Raw genomic sequence first — 14,287 nt, 5'->3', positions numbered from 1 at the left:
AAAAGGATCACTGCTCCTTTTTTTTAGGAGTGATCGTTCCCTCTAACTAGAAAATCCGGAAGTAACCTTTTCCTTTCCTTGGGCAGTACCTCTTGCTTGGTGGGCGTTGGACGAGCGCCCTGCGATAGCTTGTAAATTTTCTCGCCTAAAGTCTCCGGTTCCGGGATAGCGTACTCTCCAAGTAGAGCAAGTAAAGGACTGAGGGACTCGGCGTTACATTGGCTCAATAAGGGCCTTCCAAACTAGATTATAAAGTGGCTTCTCTTATTTCGCCGAATGGTTATTGGTATGAATCTATCATTCGACAGGTGTTCTCGAAGTTTGAAGCGGAGGCCATTCTGGGCATTCCTTTGAATAGAAGGGGAGGAGTGAATATCAGATATTGGATTGGTAGCCTGAACCGAAAACATTTGGTTAAAGCCGGTTATTGTCTGGAAAATGAATAATTTCAGCCCGCCTCCATCCCAGTCTTCATATATTTTTTTTTTGAGCAAATCCCAGTCTTCATATTATTTGTATTCGTGGTGGAAGCTTATCTGGAAATTAAATGTCCCTCCTAAAATTCGGATCTTTTTGTGACGTCTGAATTCACATCATGTTTCCACTTATGGCATTTGTTCATTATGCAAGTTTAATTTTTTGTCTACAAGTCATTGTATTCTGTTTTGTCCTTTTGTTTGTAAGTTATGGAAAAAGACAATATTTTGGAGGTTTTTACGTAGTTATAGAGGGAACTCTTTTTGGACTGTGGTTTGATGCTGTCGAAAGAATATGCGAAAGATGAGTTTGAGTTATTTGCTACTTTGTGTTGGGCTGATTGGTATTATATATGTAAATCCTTGAATGAACTCAGGTTGCAGCAGATTTTTATTGATGTAGATTGGGGCTTCTTTCTTTAGGTAGTGTTCTCTCGTGTTTGAGAGAGCTTTATGGAAACACTTCTCAACTTTTCCTTCACAAAATTTTACAAAATTTCAAAATTTTGTGAAGAAAAAGCTGAGAAATGCTTCCTAGAGTCTCTCACAATTTTGTGAAGGTGAGAAGTGCTTCCTTAAAGCTCTCTCAAACACTACCTTAGTGCATTTCGAATTGCAGGCAGTGGGTGTAATGTGTTCTCTAAATAGAATATAGCTTCCACAGAACATAATTGGAATAAGCCACAGCAGAATCATCTGAGGTTAGACGTGGATGCGGGTTGTGATGGTGTTAGAAATTTGTTCAGTGCCGGGGCTCAATTCGAGATTTTCAGGGGTCTATTCTTGGTGCAAAAGCGGGGATTTTCCGGGGCCTGGGATCGGTTAAAGAAGCTGAACTGGTAGCTATTCGGTTTGGAATGGATTTTTGTGTGGAGCAGAGATTCTCTAATTTGTGTATTTTCTCGGATTCTCTTTCGGTGGTTTAAGCAACGATCGCACCGGGAGAAGAACTCGGATCTGCTGGTGCTTTAGCCTTGGAAATTCATTCCATGCTTCTGGAACATGAATTCATATCCATTCATCATATGAATGAAGAGATCGGCAAACCGTGCAGCCCACTTGTTAGCCCGTAAAGCGCTTTCCTTGAGTTTTAATTTTGTTTGGTTTCCGGGTGAATTCCCACCTTGGTTGTTGAAGATTGTAAAACTTGACTTAATGTCTCCTTCGTAATGGTATTTCATATTTATGTTACAAAAAAAAGAGAGTGGTGTTCAGTAAAGCTGTGATATTATTCTCTTCAATATGTAAATATGTACATACACACACATAATTAAGTGGCAAAATAAAACCGAACTTTTCCCCCTAGTTTCATGGTTCGACACAAAGAACACGTCCTACACAACATCATCACAAATATAATAAATAAAATCAAAATGAAAGAACGAAGGAAGAAAACAAGGACACATCTAAATTTGGTGCAACAGTTTGAGAAGAAATTACATACATCTTCCTAATATTCACAACATACGTTTCATTTTCGTCCCAAAATCTCGGTTGCTTCCTCTTTGATTCCATTCGCCAAGAGGAGGATTACATATGATGATACTCAACCTTTCACTACATAAATCCTTCACACTTTCATAATATGGTCCTGCAAGAAGGATCACAAATTCACAACTTGATCATAAAGATATATAAACTTTACTCTTGGGATAAAATAACTCCGCTTCTCCAATACGGTTCTAACTTTGATGCCAATGAAAAATGGGGAATGAACTCACGTTATACTCGAAGCACAGCCGACGAAGTTCGTTGTGAGCTATTTTCTGTCTCATCATCTGCATCATCCTCATCGGCATTACTATGTCTGCCACCTTCTCCTTCTTGAGCCATGGGAAAGAAAAAGGGATCGCTGACGATTTTCCCTCCCCTGTCCTTCTTTAAGCTGTCTTCGATTCCTTTATAATCAAGATTCTGCAAAAGATCCGGATATGGTTTACCATCTTTTCCAAGAATGCCGGCTTCTATATCCATCTTGCCATTTGATTTCATGATGTCGCCACCGAATTTCTTTGTCATGGACTCAAAAATAGTGTCGTCTTCTTTAGTCACCCATTCCCGGAAGTTTACCAGAGAAGGTACCGTCTTGGAGAAAAAGATTTCCTGGAGGTTCTTGATCACTCCTCGATTGTATGGATTTTCCTTCTTATCATAGCGGTAACGAAAGTTTTCGTACGTTGTCTGTGAGTTGTTGAGACTATGCTTTAGAATGCGTACAGACCATGAAATTAACAATATCTATACAGCATGGATGTTTCATCTGTTAAATCTTGAAACGGCATTTTAGAACTTGTTTATAAAAAATGGAACATGCAAATGGACTACTGTAGCTTCACAATAAATCAAAAGCGCATTAGCCACCAGGCAGGCAAAAATCTGTAGTAATTTATATATCAAGTAACTTCCAAAAAAATATGATTAAGCCCTGTGTTTAAATGAAACGAGGCTAACCTGGTTGGTGCAGATGAGATAAAAATGGAATACGCTAAGGCCACCAACGAACCACACCGCAATGAAGCAGTAGATTATAAGAGCAACTGACACGATATCCCTCGACATGCTAGTCCAAATGCGACCCGGTTGTTCAAGGAGATGCAACAAAGAAAATGTGAAAACATATATGCACAAGATTGTTGAAGATGATACAAACATGATAAAAGTCCGGTAGTTGCGCTGCATCAAATCAGCATAAAGAGGCAAGTGTAAGTCAATTCTACGACAAAATCAGACAAGAAAACATGGAGCATGGTACAGTAGTCACTTGTTTTATGAATGCTTATTTGCCTTTTTCATTCTGGACATCCAAGATGGATAGGGACGCACTAAAGAATTTTCCAATGAATTAAACATGTAAATATAATGAGTTATGCAGGAAAATAGAGCATTTTAAGCTTGGGTCATGATGACTCATGCATTGGGTCTCTAGGGTGATCACATTCTGAACAATCATTTGATGTTGTCGTGGAGACTGTAATTCCATTATATCACTAGAAGCCATGTACAAGGTTCATAAGCGAGACCAATACTTCACTAGCAATTATTTCAAATCTTCATTTACTTTGCAACATTAAAGAATATATTTTCAGGATGATTATGAGCATGAACTATTATTATATTCAATTGCTTGCGAGCTTTTATTTTTTATTTAGTATTTTATAAGTGAACTTAAAATTAACAGAGCTCGACCCATTGTTCGAGCTTCTTACGTGATAGAGCTCGATTATTAATTTCAATCCAAACAAATCAAGCTCAAATATGAGATCAGCATTGAATCGAACTCAAAGAAATTATCATTTTAAGTTTCTAGTCGAACATCTAGTTAGATTAAAATGTTTGAGCTTGAGCTCAAATATAAAAGATTAATTACTATTAGGCTAGATTGGTTCATTTGCACCTCTACATGTGGGGTGCTATGAGGTTGTGGGTTATTCATGGCTGAAAACAAAAGTACTTCACCCGTTCACCACTAGGTGGAATGCTATATAAAGAAACCAAGAGGTTTAAAACATAAAAGTAACTTACAACACCAATGCATTGGCCCACCCACGGACAATGGTGATCGAACCTCTGGACACAGTTGTTGCAGATCGAGCAATGAGATGAACGTGGGGGGCGATACAGCAAACATGTATCACAATACTTCACTTTAACTGTATGGCCGTTGACAAAGATATCTTTTGTTCTTGGCAATTTTAAGTCAGGTGTAGCATTGTTAATCCACTCTATAGATGAATTGGAATTCGACAAGCTGTCTGGCTCAGGCGGTCTTGTGTTCCTCGGGACTATTCCAGGATTCCTTGAAGATGTCATGACGAGAAATGTCAAAACCTGTAAATCCAATCTATGTTAGTAAATCATGGTACTATATGAAACCGATGCACCATAAATTCTATGGAGTATGCTTATGTTTACGCACCAGAAATGTGAGGACAAGTCCGACAATAAATACAACGTGTCCGTACAAGGAATCAACTTCTGGGATCCTTACAAGCATCTTAGCACAGAATGTTAATGCAGGGGCTCCTATTAGGAAGCTAGACAGAAGAAGTGATCCCGCATCGGGACCAAAGATCAATCTCCCTCCACACAAAAATTTCTGAAAGTCAAAGGAATCAGTTCATTGCTCGAGCTAATTTTCAGATGGATTCAAAAATAGTTCAAATGAAATCAGCACTTCCAAGTAAGATGACAGAACATAAAGGGCAAAATACAATTGCGTATGTCATAAAGAACATCAGAGAAGAGAAAACATACGAAAAAATAGTGATGCAATTTCTTCTGTTCATGTCTCTCTCTAGTGACTTTCTTCTTCAAAACACCAAATTCAACACAAGTTGTCAAATATTGTTTAAGAAAGTGAAACAACCACAGGTTTGCCCCAGTATTAAACATACTTCTACAAATGCGATTCAATGTAATTTTGTCATCAAGAACCTCTAGAGATCAACAGACATCAAATTTATCGAATTTCTTGAAGTTCAGGACAAAAATATAGTCTAACAACCGCTGTATAAATATCCATTAAAAGGGTTCAGATTACATACATGTATACCCATTATATTCTCTCCAATGTACATAATTCAATCCAACCAAGAATCAGAAGTACAAATAATATGTTTCATGAGTGACTGAAGAAACGTGGGATAAGTTCTCAATCTTCCCCACATTGCTAACATATCAAACAAGAAAATCTGCCTAAGAAAATAAAAACATGAAAAGAAACATTTGAAATCCAACATTTTCTTGCTCCAAAACTCACAAAAGAACATAAATTAAAAAAGACCACATTTGATAATGAAGATTGCAAATGTTCACACACAGAAACACACGATAATCAAAACAAAGACAACATGAAAAAGGGTCCAAGAAACACATACATTTCGACCCTTCCAAACTTGATAAAGCCTTTTCTTGGATTTAGCAGAATCCACGCATTTGGAAGGAATAACAAAATCTTGATTTTTAGCCCCACCCATCAAAATCTTCTAATTAAATATCCTACAAATTCTTCTTCTTCTTTGTTTCTCCAAACCTCTCCTTTCTTTCCCCTTGCAAACTATTTCAATTGCAAAACAATATCATCCATCACATGGGAAATAAAGGAGATGAAGAATTTGTCAGATGGGCAGGGCTGAATCATGGAGGAGAACAAGAAGAAGCACATGAATTTATTTATTTACTTTTATTTTTTTTTTTTACAAAAAAAAATTATTTTCTTTGGATGCTACCCCTGCATTACATCCTGTCAAAACAGAAATTGCCCCAAAATTCCTTTTCCCTTCTTTATTTTCTCTCTGCTATGCCCCTAACATCGCAACGGTTGGCTACAAGTTGGAAGGATTCATTCTTGGTATCCGAATTTCTCGCGGGTCATATATATATAAGGAATCTTCTCTAACCGTTTTCTCTACTCGTCAAATGTTCATTCATTATTTTTTAACCTATATATTATGGTTGTGTTTACTTAGTGACATTAATTATATATGAATAATGCTAGAGGTACAACATATATCGTGTACAACGATATTTACAAGAAATATATCGTGAGATTTCGCTATTATGCCGCGATATTTTACATTCAATTTATCATGAGATTTTGATAAATGAAATTTTTGTATTGATTTTTTTGTGTTGTACAAATTGATGTATAAATTTGGTTGTACATGTAGCATTGCTCAATTATATATAGATAAATAATAATAAGATTATTAAACTAATTTTATAAGATGTTGAATAATGATGCATAAACAATCACATGCTTACTTTAATGGATCAATTTTGTGATTGATAATATGATTAAATTACGAGTTACAATTTTGTCATTTATATATAATATAATCTTATTTTTAGTTTTTATTTGTAAAATTGGGGTTGTAATTTTTATTGAAAAATGTAAATTATTATTAATCCACATGTAAATTATTTTAATTAACCAAAATTATTGAGTATAAAAATTATTTATTTTTTTAAAAAAAATTAATAAATTGAGTTAAAAAAAATTTCCCCATGAATAAGGATAAATTCTAATGAAATGTATTAATCATATATTAAATTATTAGAATTTTTTTCATGTTTTATAATTTTTAAATGGATATTTCGTATATTTAAATTAAATGAAATGTATTAATATATCTTAAAAAATTTGAAATTTATATCCATGTTATATAATTTTTGTAAATGAGATTTTCATATATTATTTTTTTGGGAAGTAAATTAAGGATATTAGTGTAATTTTTTTCAATTAGAAACATAATGACTATTTATCACACCTTTTATTTGTGATAAATCATCAAGGTTTAAAGTTTAAATTAGGTAACTATGGATGAGTTTTATGAGTTACTACGGGCCCTAAAAAACAAGTAAACATGTGATTGCTTAGGATTATTAATATAATCTTATACTTATCATAGCAAGTAAACGCAATCTATATATATATATATATATATATATATATATATATATATATATATATATACTATATATATATATGTATATACTGTATATATATATTACATTACAAATTACAAAAGAAAAAATATATATGTATATGCATATATACTACCATTTGGTATCATGGATGAGATGTACGATAAATGAATAAAAACATGATAAGATGTGGATAAACAAGACATAGATATGAATAATATGTTATTTTTTATGTTTTTTATTTTGTAGGATTATTGTGTTTATTCTCTTAATCATTATTGTCAATTTCACACAATTTTACTTATATGACACTCATCCTCCACTAATACCATGAGTTAAGAGGTATTTGTCATCAAGCCTACATTTAATGTTATATTGGGCCATCAAATATCATTGGGCTAACAAAAAAATGAGAAAAACATGAGATGAGTAAAAATTTGTATCTCAATCCCACTACCATCTCATGTACCAAACGGTACCATATATATATTACATTACAAAAGAATATATATATATATATAGCCATTACAAAGCATATTTTACGTTTTTAAGTGCTTTTATAGAAACATATGAGATCCTTTAAAAAAATTAACACTTGACACATATACATCCCATGCTGTCTGTAATCTGTATGTCTGTCTCTATCATTAGTTCATTCTATTTCAGTTTCCTGTGGAAATTAGAGTTCCCAAATATTCATGATTAATGTAAGGGTAGGTCAGTCATGAGATTTATTTTTATTTTTATTTTTTTGAGTCGAGAAAGAAGATTGTTAGTTGTTGCAAATGAGTCTCACCGAAAATTTCGGTATACCGAAATTTCGATATGACATAAATCCATATCGATACCGTACCGAATATCGAAATTCGGTACGATATCGGTATGATACCGTGTATACCGATTTTTTATATTGTTTTTTTTAAAAAATATATCGGTATACACGGTATCATACCGATACCGTGTATATCGATTTTTTTTCGGTATACCGAAATACCAAAAATTCGAAAATCTTATACCGTTACCGATACCGAAAATTTCGATACGGTATCATACCGTACCGAAATTTAAGGTATACCAAAATTTTCGATATTTTTGGTTTTTTTCGGTATGGTAAAGACGGTATGACGTCATTTCGGTTTTTTTTGCCAGCCCTAGTCTCAACACGTCTCAAATTTGAAACATTGATGTATGATAAACTAAAAATCATTAACTTCTTGTAAAACTTACAACAAATATATATTTTTGAAATAGATAAACTTGATTTATATTTATAATTAAAAATAATATTTTTGATATTAAAAAAATATTTTTCATTAATTGAGTTAAATAAACCATAAGGCTATTTCATTAGAGTTTTTGAGTTAATGCATTTGTTCCCTTGTATTTAAGTGATTTAGAGAATCGATATTCATTCACCAAACCAAATATCATGGTTGGTCATTTATAAAAACTAGCAAAAAAGCACAGGTGATGCGTGTGAACGCTGATATTGTAATTATCAAATCATTTGTTGAAAAAAAAAAATATTGTGGAATTTCAGTCAATAATGGAAGAGTGGAAAAAAAGAAGTTTACGTGGAGAAAACTTCCAGCAATTTTGATTATAAGGTGGAGAAAAACAGTTGTATTTTTGACATTTTCACAATGATTTGTTTGTGCGTATTAGAAAGTAGGGACCTTAATTTTGTCAAGAAAAAATAATAAAAATGACAGCAGGATCAAACCATTAATTATGTTATAGCATATATTACAAATATACAGTATGATATTATAAATACTTTACGTAAAACCATTTCGCCATTATATCACTTCATAGCTTATTCAAGGTTTTAGCAATGCAGTGGCTTTGTAGGGGCCTTTTCTTGAAGAAAGATCCCGCGGCATGAGAGGGCATGCAAAATTCCGATAGAAATAACATTTGAAATTTCACAAGTCATAAAACTCATAACCATCTTTTTTTTCGCAATATATATATACATATATATATATATGTATATGTATATGTATATATGCATATGTATGGATGCCGACGAGAGAAAAAGGACAGCTTGGGAAGTCTCTTTTCCTCGTATAAAATGAAAAATGTATAAAATGAAAAATATCTAACTTGTATGTGTGTGTATTAAATGAACTGTTGCAAATCAATCGACTCACCAGATCAAAGAAACTGTGACGGTGGCTAAAGATAGAGGGAAGCTTCTAATATCAAAGATCAATGGCCCAAAGTCAAATTTACAACTACATTGCTAATATCATCAATCAAACATTACAAAAATACCAAAATGCAGAAATCAACTGGAGTTCAAATCCGAGTCGGTATGCTCCCCATCACATACACTAACCAATCCATTCACATACATTTGAATTACAGTGCTAATACTCGAGACAAAATGCGAACACTATCCAGACATCAACGGAGAAATTTTTTTACTGCATGCCACATACCTAGAATTACTTTCTAGGGGCTGCAATGTCTTCGCAGGTAAATGCACAGGAAAACTTACCTGATAGACAAAAAAACACAACTCATCTGGCTGGGGAACATCTGGCCTACATAATTAAAAATGCATTAATTTTTGAATTAACAGATGCATTAATTTGGTACAAAGTTGAGTCAAATTTTGAACTTTTTCACAGTGCACAAGTCATCATATTAAAAATGCTAAGGCGGTCTTATTGATAAAGAGAAGTTTATTTGAGAGTGCAACAAGAACACCATAATACGACATAGATTTCGACCTTATATACATACAAGTGTCATTGGTACACAGGGCGTGTGTAAATCACATGTTGAGTTATAAATGTTTCAGGTAAAATTCGGCACCTATATTTCAATGGTAAAACAAAAAAATCTATGTACCTTTTATGTTGTCACATGATACAATCAGGAAAGAAGTATTCTATCGAAGAATGCAAATTTACAGTTCTAAAATTGTAATGGCCCTTGTTTTCACATGTATGAAAGCTAAACGTAAACATAATGCATAATTAATCAAAAAGTTATAGGCTAAAGAATCTAAGCATAGCTAATATACTGAATCTTCGGATGTTTCGATTCCAATATATAGATGCCAAGTAAAACAAAAGACCATGTAACCTTTTCCCTAAACTATTTCACATGGTGAGCCTGGTGAGGTAAAAAAACAAGTTGTCTACAGAGAAGAATTTGAGTAATGAAAAACTATAGAAGCTGAAAATCCATGTTTCCTCATAGAAGTTGTCAAATTCTTACCAAGATATCATTCATGTTGTGATGAACATATAATAATGTTGACGCCAGTGAAATAAGTGACAACAGAATAAGGTTCAATAAAATTGAAATATCACCTTTATTCCAAGCATAGGGCACCAAAATCCATCAACTCTCATACTTCACACCATCAATAGAAGTAGCCTCGGCACTTCTCTGATCCACACAAACACTTTTTCTTTCCTTTATCCCCTTTTTCGGATGGAACCAGTCCATAATCATAAGTTAGCTCTTGCATTGGCGGAATATGTCGGATGGCAAAGAATGCAACATGGAGATATGAGTCATTGTTACGTTCTCGTAAAACTGGCTGCCAGAACACATTTGGCGAACAGCTATGGTTCATGAAACGAGCTACATTTCCGCAGTTCTTTCCACTTATAACAAGGGGGAAAGGGGCCTTATTATAACCAGCAGAACTTTCTCGTATAAGTTCTAATGGCTCATAGTAGCGTGTGGAATCAAAGATATAACTATTATCATTTTCACTTCCAAAATCACCCGAATCACTAATTACATCCCCAGCATATTCACAAATAAAAGCTCCTACGCGAATGGGATCCCAAGACCTCAGTCCCCAGCCACTGTTCTTTGTTTTGAAAACCTCAAGACGATACTTAATACCAGCTTGAGACATTCGATTCCGGCAGTTTGGAGGACAGGCACAAGTTGGTCCACACTCATATATCAAAGATTTGTTATTTAGAAGAACCCCGGTTGAAGAATAGGGAAGAAGGCCCTCATTTCTACGATTGCAAGGGCAGTTGGGATCACCCGGCTGACATCCACCCAAGCAATGGCAACCAGAAGAAGGTTTAGATGTCAAAAAAGGCTTGGAGTATCTCAGAGTAGAAATATATGAGAAATGGGCTGGGCCCTTTTCATTATCAACATCATTCACAAGAGTGACAGGCTGACTCTCGGCACCTGAAGTCAGATCGGGAAGAATGACACCCTTAGGCCTAGTAAATCCATCCTTCCACTGCTGAATTGACTTCCACACAGAATAAGCTTCTGGCTGCCCCGGAACTCTGACCAACTTATACTTGAAAACATTGCATCCTGACTTGTTTTTTTCCGCCCATGACTCCCGAATCTTGTACAGGCCATCATAGATATAGATCTTGCCGGTTGACAGAGAATCCTTTACACCCCTTATAACTCTTACATCATTGGCACGATGTAAACTCTTTTCAAGAGCAAGATTTCCCCTCTCAAGCTTCTGATCAAACATTTGCCTGTCTGGCCTCTGCACTCCACCCTGACCACTGTAAACCAAAACATCTACGCCATCCCCCTCATCATCATATCCTCCAGATGAAACTATGCTGACAGCGACAGGCTCTTCATCTACGGTAACGCGAACACTCAAATAATCTATTCCAGCCATACTTTGGGAATGTAGACCAGCAATGCAAAGTTCCATTCTGAAAAAGAATATATCGCCAACTTCGATTCCAGGTACATGTCCAATCCTCTTCGTACAATTTGTTCGAATCCCTTTCGTCAGCAAAAATTTGCCTGCCTTCAGGTCAGGACGTCTAGCAATCGCTGTTGCCGAGTCACTCGCTTCTTCGAGCTGAGTAAGCCTTCTCCTTAGTAAACTAAAAACTAGGAGTATGGTTCTAACAGTCTCCATGTCACCATTAGATCTTCTAAAGTCATCAAACTCATGAAGCTTAAATGGTGTCAAGAAGCTATTAACTAAAGATTCCACATCAAAGCCATCACTGTTCCTGGCCCCTCTCCGCCTTGGCCTGCCACTCCTCAACTCTGAGTTGCTGCCATTCTCTGCATCATTGGCATGTGCACTGGATCCACTTGGATATTGGTCGGTCAGTGAGTCATCATACCCATCATCATCCACCACAACATATTCGCGAGCACTGAAGGTCCTCTTAGACTTCCCACGCTGGCCTTGCGCTCGGGGTGTTGGGGTCATATATGAATTAAGTGGAACAGGAGCTGGTATAGGGCCGTCGGAACCTAAATTATCTTGGTCTTGGGTAGCAGAAGTAGTGTGCTGAGAACTACTGGGAATCAGAAAAGGGTAAAATGGTCGGACACCTGGTGGAAATGGACCTGACGGTGGAAAACAAGAAAAGGGTGCCGGGTGGGCTGAACCTGAAGACACATTGGGTGTGTTCGGGAAAATTGGGACGAGGCACTGCAACGGCCTCACATCCAACACCCTGGTTTTATCGACTGACCCAGGACGAGAATTTGGCTCGAAACCAAAACCTTGCTCCATAGAATCAGAATGCAGAACTACCTATGTAATTGCGCCAACACTAAACTTTTAACTTAAACTATGCACTAAAATCCACAGAAACTACTCATTGTAACTGTTAAAAATGCACCAAACGAAAAAAACCTAATATTTTTCAACTGACAAATATTAGTCATTAAATGGTCAAAAACCAAACTAATCACATAATATTTCCAGGAAAAACATAGCTCAGACGCTTGCACGAATCTGCCTCCTGCAACATGCAAAACGATGCAATCAGTTGTTGGGATGGAAATTTCAAGAAAAATCAAATGTTGGGGGAAAAGGAACAGTGAATCCCTAAGTAGCCTAAACCCCCAAAAGTACCACCCATCAAATAGTATATACATGCAAAGCCACAAAATTCGAGAAGCCAGTTGAGGAACGAAGGAAAAAAACAGAGAATTTCAGTTCCAACATGTCTCAAGGGCCCAAGAAACCTAAAAAACGGTAGAGTAAATCGCGAAGAACACAAAGAAGACCACTAAATCGTAAAATGTAAGAAATATCTGAAACGAAAATCAAGTTCAATGTTCTTCTTCCACATCATGGTCAAACGAACAGATCTTGAAAAAATATGTATGTTTACCCCTGAGCTTTACGCTTGAGACCGAGTGAGTTCTGAGCTGAGTGAAGCGAGGGTTTTCATTATGCGCATCAGCAGCATTTTGTACTCTTTTTTCATCAATGACTGCGTATTGTGCGTACACTTGGAAAGTCAGCTTTGATTTTTTATTATTTTTTTTTGAAATTTTTTTATATATCCATTTTGGATTAACTGATATTTTATATTTTTACAAAGTAAATTTATTGCAATTTGAGTCATAAATTTCAACTTTTACATGCCATAGAAAATATTAGAGAATTATTCGATTAGAATTAAATTTAAAAATTCAAGAATGATAGTGGATTAATATTTTAAGAAAATGTGATGTTTAATTAATTTATAATTATAATAAATTTAAATTATTGTTCAATCGATAAAATAAATCTATCTTGTCTATTATCTATTACTATTGTTAAGTATAAAAATTGTAGTGACCCAAGTACTGTTTTATGTGATTAAAATATTAAAAATGATCAAAAGATCATTATTTAAGTAAATCAAGTGATTAAACAGTTTAGAACCAAAAAATTAGCATTCGGACCATCCAAAGTGTTCGGATCCATCGAAGTGAGTTCGGAAACACTGAACATAGATTGGACCGCCCGAAGGTAGCATGGTCAATCACTTCAACGAGGAGCCAAAAATGCACGAAAGCGTAGGAGATCGGATCTTTCGAAGGTGAATTATGACCTTTTGAATGTAGGTGTGCACTGAGGTGTCCAGATAATGTTGACACATCTTTGCATACGAAGATTGGAGCTACCGATCCCAGGAACGGATCTTTCGACCGTTGCTAATAAATAGGCCATCGAATTTCACATAGTGATGTGTGTTTTTTGTGTGTTTCTCTCGATTCTTGTGTATTTTTTTAACGTTTCTAGCCACATAATCGAGGGTCGAGCTATAGGCAAGAGCCTTCGAGGTCATAAAGAAGTTGTGATCGATTTTTGGGACCTTCGACAACAAAAGATTGACGACAGATACATGTATAAGTTTGAACTCATAGTTGTTATTGGGAGTAGTTAGTGACTTAGTTAAGATTTTTTTCATCAGTAATGATGATATGGTAATCAGTTGACCTGCAGGCTTTCACGGTGGAGCTGTTTACTCGCCCTATGTATTAGAGGTACGTAAGTACTGACTGAGATATCCAACATAATATTCATGTTTATATGTTGCATCTTATGTGTCGTGATATACATGTTTTACTGTTTTATTCATATGTTACATGTGCATATATCATGTTGAGCAGGTCTAGTG

At 35.3% G+C, this 14,287-nt stretch overlaps 2 protein-coding genes across 6 annotated transcripts; both read right to left on the bottom strand.

Moving 5' to 3' along the window:
• Nucleotides 1–1,863: 1,863 nt before the first annotated feature.
• Nucleotides 1,864–5,766, bottom strand: LOC140886698 (probable protein S-acyltransferase 1). 2 transcript variants are annotated; one of them, XM_073293419.1, is made up of 6 exons: nt 5,354–5,766; nt 4,393–4,510; nt 3,999–4,304; nt 2,928–3,149; nt 2,198–2,657; nt 1,864–2,067 (listed from the first exon to the last, which is right to left on the bottom strand). In XM_073293419.1, exons 2-5 carry the CDS (start codon nt 4,468–4,470, stop codon nt 2,199–2,201), a joined length of 1,065 nt encoding a protein of 354 aa, XP_073149520.1. In that variant the 5' UTR covers nt 4,471–4,510; nt 5,354–5,766; the 3' UTR covers nt 1,864–2,067; nt 2,198. The 2 variants fall into 2 exon arrangements, with proteins under 2 accessions (XP_073149520.1, XP_073149518.1); XM_073293417.1 differs by having other exon boundaries at nt 4,393–4,572; nt 5,354–5,764.
• Nucleotides 5,767–9,081: 3,315 nt separating this feature from the next.
• Nucleotides 9,082–13,105, bottom strand: LOC140887139 (histone-lysine N-methyltransferase, H3 lysine-9 specific SUVH1-like). Of its 4 annotated transcripts, none has more exons than XM_073294199.1 (3): nt 13,010–13,105; nt 10,229–12,634; nt 9,082–9,451 (listed from the first exon to the last, which is right to left on the bottom strand). In XM_073294199.1, exon 2 carries the CDS (start codon nt 12,400–12,402, stop codon nt 10,282–10,284), a length of 2,121 nt encoding a protein of 706 aa, XP_073150300.1. In that variant the 5' UTR covers nt 12,403–12,634; nt 13,010–13,105; the 3' UTR covers nt 9,082–9,451; nt 10,229–10,281. The 4 variants fall into 4 exon arrangements, with proteins under 4 accessions (XP_073150300.1, XP_073150303.1, XP_073150301.1 ...); XM_073294202.1 differs by having other exon boundaries at nt 9,082–9,446; XM_073294200.1 differs by having other exon boundaries at nt 9,082–9,405.
• Nucleotides 13,106–14,287: the final 1,182 nt, after the last annotated feature.

This window comes from Henckelia pumila, chromosome 3 (assembly GCF_033568475.1).
Source record: "Henckelia pumila isolate YLH828 chromosome 3, ASM3356847v2, whole genome shotgun sequence".
Taxonomy (NCBI): domain Eukaryota; kingdom Viridiplantae; phylum Streptophyta; class Magnoliopsida; order Lamiales; family Gesneriaceae; genus Henckelia; species Henckelia pumila.
This window is presented reverse-complemented; position numbering and strand designations above follow the sequence as displayed.